The sequence below is a fragment of the Leishmania panamensis genome, assembly GCF_000755165.1.
Source record: "Leishmania panamensis strain MHOM/PA/94/PSC-1 chromosome 17 sequence".
In the NCBI taxonomy this organism is placed as follows: domain Eukaryota; phylum Euglenozoa; class Kinetoplastea; order Trypanosomatida; family Trypanosomatidae; genus Leishmania; species Leishmania panamensis.
The window spans coordinates 131,953-137,089 of NC_025862.1; the positions used below are offsets into that span (position 1 = coordinate 131,953).

The window sequence follows — 5,137 nt, forward strand, 5'->3', positions numbered from 1 at the left end:
CGACACACCGCCCTCACTCAGCCCACGACGTAGGTGCTTGACCTCCCGCTCACCACCCGAGGGGGCTGCGGTGGCTTGGCTTCTCCCCACAGAGAGTGGGGGGGGCGTGGGCCCGGGGGACACCCCACGCACGGTGGGCGGGCTGGGCGCCCTCCTCCCCCCGCCATTCATCTCTGTCGACTCTGAAGAGAGAAGCGAAGGAAAAAGAGGGAGGAGAAATAAAAGAACGACGAAAAAGTGGCCGCAACAATAAGACAGCAGAAAAGGAGGTCTTGGTGACGGGGGGCGGTGGGGGGCGGTGGGGCGGAGAGTCGAGTACGGGGGCGCCTCGGAGCCGACACGCGTGCCCATGCTTGGAAAGAGAGAGAGAGAGGGGGGGAACGGCGCCGTGCAGTGCCCTACCCTGTCTCCTCTCTAGCGCCACGCTGCTTACGGGAGCTTGAAAAAGGGGTGATGCAAAAGGTCCCTCGCAGACGGGCGCTTTTTGCGGTCGGCCATGAAGATAGAGTTGAGCATGTTGATGAGCTCCTCGCTGGTGTCCAGCGGTTGCGCAGCAGTCGCAGTCGTGCTGGAGATGTTGGGGCCCGTCGCAGCACTAGGACTGGCAGAAACCTCGCTCGGTGTAGGTGTAGCTGCTGGGGCCTCCATCAGCACATCGTGCGGTCGCTCGAGGTGCGTCGTATCGTTCAGGCAGCCAATTTTGAAGAGCAGTGCGATGGGCTCCGGGGAGGAGCCGGCCTCGGCGTTGTACCACGGCGCGTTGCCTGTGAGGAGCTGCACCAGCGAACAGCCAAATGACCAGATGTCCGACGCGGAAGAGTAGGTCCCCTGCACGCACTCGGGAGCCATGTACGCCGCCGTCCCGGTGATCGCATTCGATTCAAGTGTGCGGTTGTTGCCGTTGAGAACGAGGCTGGTGCCGAAGTCGGTCAGCTTCACCGTACCGTCAGAGCTCAGTAGCATGTTCGCCGGTTTCACGTCGCGGTGGATGATACCGCGCGAGTGCAGGTAGGTGAGACCAGTGACCACATCGCGCGCGTAGCGACGCACAATGTTCTCGCGCAGTGCGCCGCGCGGGTGATGGCGCAGCACGTCTTGGAGCGAGCCCGACGGTATCCACTCCATGTAGATGCGTGCCGACTTCTTCATCACCATGAAGGCAACCACACGCACAATGTTCGGGTGCGACAGCTCCGTCAACACTGTGTACTCCTGCAGCACCTCGCGCACCGCGACGTTGTGGGCCTTGGACAAGTCTAGCGACAGTTCCTTCGCAGCCAAGTAGCATCCGGTCACCTCGTCCCACGCGCGGAACACTTTTCCGTAGCTGCCCTGGCCGAGTGGAACATCCATCAAGACCTGAAAACGGTCAATCAGTTTTAGCGTGTCGTTGCACGAGCACTCCTCGTTACAAATCACCACCACATCATCCTCTTCCAAGAGCTCCTCGATCGACCGCTCTGTCGACTTCGCAGTGCCGGTCAGGCTAGCGGTGTTGCTCTCCCTACCGCTGTTGAGAGAAATGATGTCCCTCTTGCCGACACTAGAGCCCGACCTGCCCATCTGCGAGCTCTGCACGTCGCGTGGCAGCGAGCGAAGAATATACGTAGAGCTTCGGGTCGTCATATCACCGTAGCTAACGTGGCGACCCTCCGACTGAAGCCCACCACCGTCTGAGGAAAGCAGGCAGGGAACACTGCTGCTGTCCCGCCTCGCCGCCAGCATCGGTGACTCGCTGGACGTCATGAGCGCTCTCTCGGCCGCTGCCATGCTGTTGTTAGTGAACTGGTGCAACTGGCCCCAGAGCTCATCCACCCCATCTTTGAAGATCTGGCGAAGGATGGCGGACTCCTTGTCATCAAAGAGTGCGCACACCGCATCCACCTGTCGAATCCACATGGGCTTCCTGTCCTCCGTGTAGGCCACGTTGAACTCGTACAGCGTCAATAGGGACCCGCACACCCCCTCGTTCAGGGGAGAGGTGGAAAGCGCGCTGCTATCCAATAGGGGGGTCCTCGAAGCCGAAGATACCCTACCTACCGCGACGTTAGACATTGAGTTTCTGTCCGCCACTGCCCGCCCTGTACTCGTGCAGTGGACGGAAGGTGCACGCACGCTGCCGTCATTAGTCTCCTGAGATGATGACTGCGCAACAAGGTGTAGTTGGTCTATCACCTTGCCACACTCGCTCCTCTGGAGCTGGTTCAGCGCTTCACGGAAGGCGGCAAAGTCGTCCTCTGGTACCAGCCTCAGTGCGTCTGCCGCCTTCTTGGCAACCTCCGCAGATACATGCTGGGTCGCCTCACAGTACGCCTTGAACATGCGGACCGTGCGATTGAACTGGTAGATGGCATTGTAGTGCATATTCACGAAACCACGCGCGGTTTCCGAGGAGAACGTGAAATTCACTGCTGCGGGGCAGCCGCCATTGACTTTGTCCCCGCCTGATATGGAATGGGGATGCTGTTCAGCGCGAGTGCGCTCCGTCGTTGACGGCACCGCCAACCCCGTCTGCTGCGGGCTCACCACCTTGCGAAGGGATGTGAAGATGGAGTGCACCAACCTCACCAAGGAGCGGCACGCCACCTGATAAAGCAGGACTGCATTGCGCAGCCGCGTCGTTGCCAGGGCCATGCCAGTCGGACAAATTGAGATTTGCGGATCGGTTGTGGCGATCGCCTTGATGAGCTCCAGCGTGTCGTTGAGCAACTCTTCCCACACCGCCGGATGGGTGCGATGCGTTGGGACACCAGAGGCCGAGTCAGCGGAGCCGTCGCCATAGCAGTAATCCGCATCGCACAAGATCTCGCCGTGAGCCAGGTCCAGCGTCGGGTGGCGGAAGCGGTACTCGCAGAGCGACTCCATATAGGCGGTGTTTGATATGAAGAAGCCCGTCTCCCTTTCCGGTATGTCGAAGGTGGGGTTGATGTGCAGCGGGATGGGCTCATTGTCCGGCGGGGGCCCCAAGTTCGCCACGCTATTGAGCATTGCCTTCTGCTTCAACTGCTCCAAGAAGCAGACTGTTGCTGGGTTCAGAGCCCCATTGCTGTTGGCGATGTTATTCGGCTTCGGCCGGCTGCACGCCGGCCTCTGCCCTGCCACAGACTGCTTGATAGACTGCAACGAGCATGGCAGACGCTTCCCGGTAATGTTCTCCTGTGGGGTGCGCTTAATCACTTCAGCGAGATGCGACACCTGAAATAGCGACTTACCATTGGAGTGAACGCTTTCGATGAAGACGTGCGAGCCGCGCCAGAGCAGCGAAAAGAGCAGGTTTGATGTCTTGGAGATCACCCACATCTGCCCCGTCTCGAGACGGTCACACATCTGCGCCACCATCCAGTCACACATTTCTTTCTCAGTGCACAGACCGTTCTTGGAGGTGGTGAGGGAGACGATGAAGTCGACCAGCTTGGGGGGCACCGGTGTCGCGTCGTTCTTCGTCGCCTCCTTGAAGGCGAGGATGCTCTTAGTGCACTGGAAGCGGCGCACCTCGAGCGGAACAGCCTTCCCGCGCGGCGCACAGGTGCTGGCAGAAATAGTCGATGGCAAGTCAGTGATTGTGCGCTCAAAAGAAAGGCCTCCGGTTCGCGAGGCGCTCGTGCCAGTATCGCCGTCGAGGTCCTCCTCCGAGTTGTCGAACGTCTCGGATATGCCACCAAGCTTGCTTGCGAGCAGTTTCTTGTCATTCATGTCTAGGTAGATGCAGTTGGCGAGGCTGTTGCTGTCGGATGTGCTAGCCACTGCAACAGCAGCAGCAGCGTCTAGGTCCTGCATCACTCCACTCGGATCCGCCTCTTCGGAAGACAAAACGGACGTGTCCGAGCCAATACTGCCGCTGCGGCAGTGCTCATGGCACATGCGGCCCTTGCTGCTCGCGCTCCGCTTCAAGGGTATGGAGAAGTCTTGCATGGTCTTCTCTTGTCTCATTTTTGTGCTGTGCCTATCTTGCAACAAGTGATCAGCACGTGCCGGTACGCACCGGTACACGGTGTGGATACTCTATGCACCTGTGGCTTATCGCCAGCAGAGCCCCAACAAGTAGTGACACCTGTCCGTCTTCCGAGATCAGACGCGCACACACAAGACAACAGCAAAGAAAAAAAAAGAGAGAAGAAAACGAGAGAGAACGTGTGTGGGGGGGAGGGGGGGAAGGGGGGGCAGTCCAGTGCAGGAGTGTGAAATCGTGGTGCTGGTGGTAAGGGGGGGGAGGGGAAGGGGGGAAAGGGAGGAGGGGGCACAGTGATGTCGATGATGCGTGTACACGCAGGCACTCTCCTACACCGTCACTTCTCGCAGAAAGAGGAGGAAAGGGGATGAAGAAAAAAACGCACAAAGATGACCGAAGGACATACACCGATACGGGCAGAGAGAGAGAGAGACGGGGCGGGGGAGGAGAGAGCTGAGAAGAGGGTACAGGTAGGGGAACTCAATGCTAGCAGAGAGGGGAAGAGAGAAAAGGGAGTCAAGGCAGGCACCCTCGCGTAACACAGCACAGCAGATGAGACAGACGAGGAAAATAGTGTGGGTAGACGGGGGGAGGGGAGGGGGAAGAGAGAGAGAGAGAGGGTCCGATGACGAGTAGGAAAATACACAGAACAAAGAAAAACAAAAGAGAGACTCAACGGCGAAGCCAGAGCGTAGGAGTCAAGAAGTGCGGGTGTGAGTATATGCAGGGATATGTGTAGGAGGCGGAGCGTGCAGAGAGGGTCAGTAGCAGACGTCGGGGGAGGATGGGGGAGGTCCGTTCAATAATGATGCCCGATCGCACTCTGCAAAACTCGCACGCTCACGCGTGCACAGGTAGGGTACTAAAAAGTCTCTCCTCTTCTTCTCTCGAAATAGACTGAGAAACAAGAGAGACTAGTTCGAGGCTCACGCACTGAGGCAGCAGCACACAAACCAGCGAATACACACGCACACACCTCTTCTCCAAGAAGGAAAAGGAGAGACAACGATGCGGTAACCCACACAGGAAAGCACGAGAGAGGATCAAACAACAGTAAAGCACAAACAGCTCGAGAAAGGGAACGATCGGCGAGAGAAAGAGGGAGTTGGTGTGTGGGTGTGGGGGGGGGGACGGTGGAGAGAGAGAGGAGTAAGCAAGAGCGCAAAGAACTGAAGTAAACACGGCAAC

General features: G+C 58.5%; 1 protein-coding gene across 1 annotated transcript, besides 1 other annotated feature; it reads right to left on the reverse strand.

Annotated features, from left to right (window-relative positions):
- Positions 1 to 134: part of a repeat region that runs on past the window's edge.
- A 295-nt stretch (positions 135 to 429) lies between these two features.
- Positions 430 to 3,930, reverse strand: LPMP_170350 (protein kinase, putative; the record flags this gene model as incomplete). The annotated part of the gene is made up of 1 exon (XM_010699424.1): positions 430 to 3,930. The coding sequence occupies one exon, from the start codon at positions 3,928 to 3,930 to the stop codon at positions 430 to 432; it is 3,501 nt and encodes a 1,166-aa protein (XP_010697726.1).
- Between the last annotated feature and the right edge of the window lie 1,207 nt (positions 3,931 to 5,137).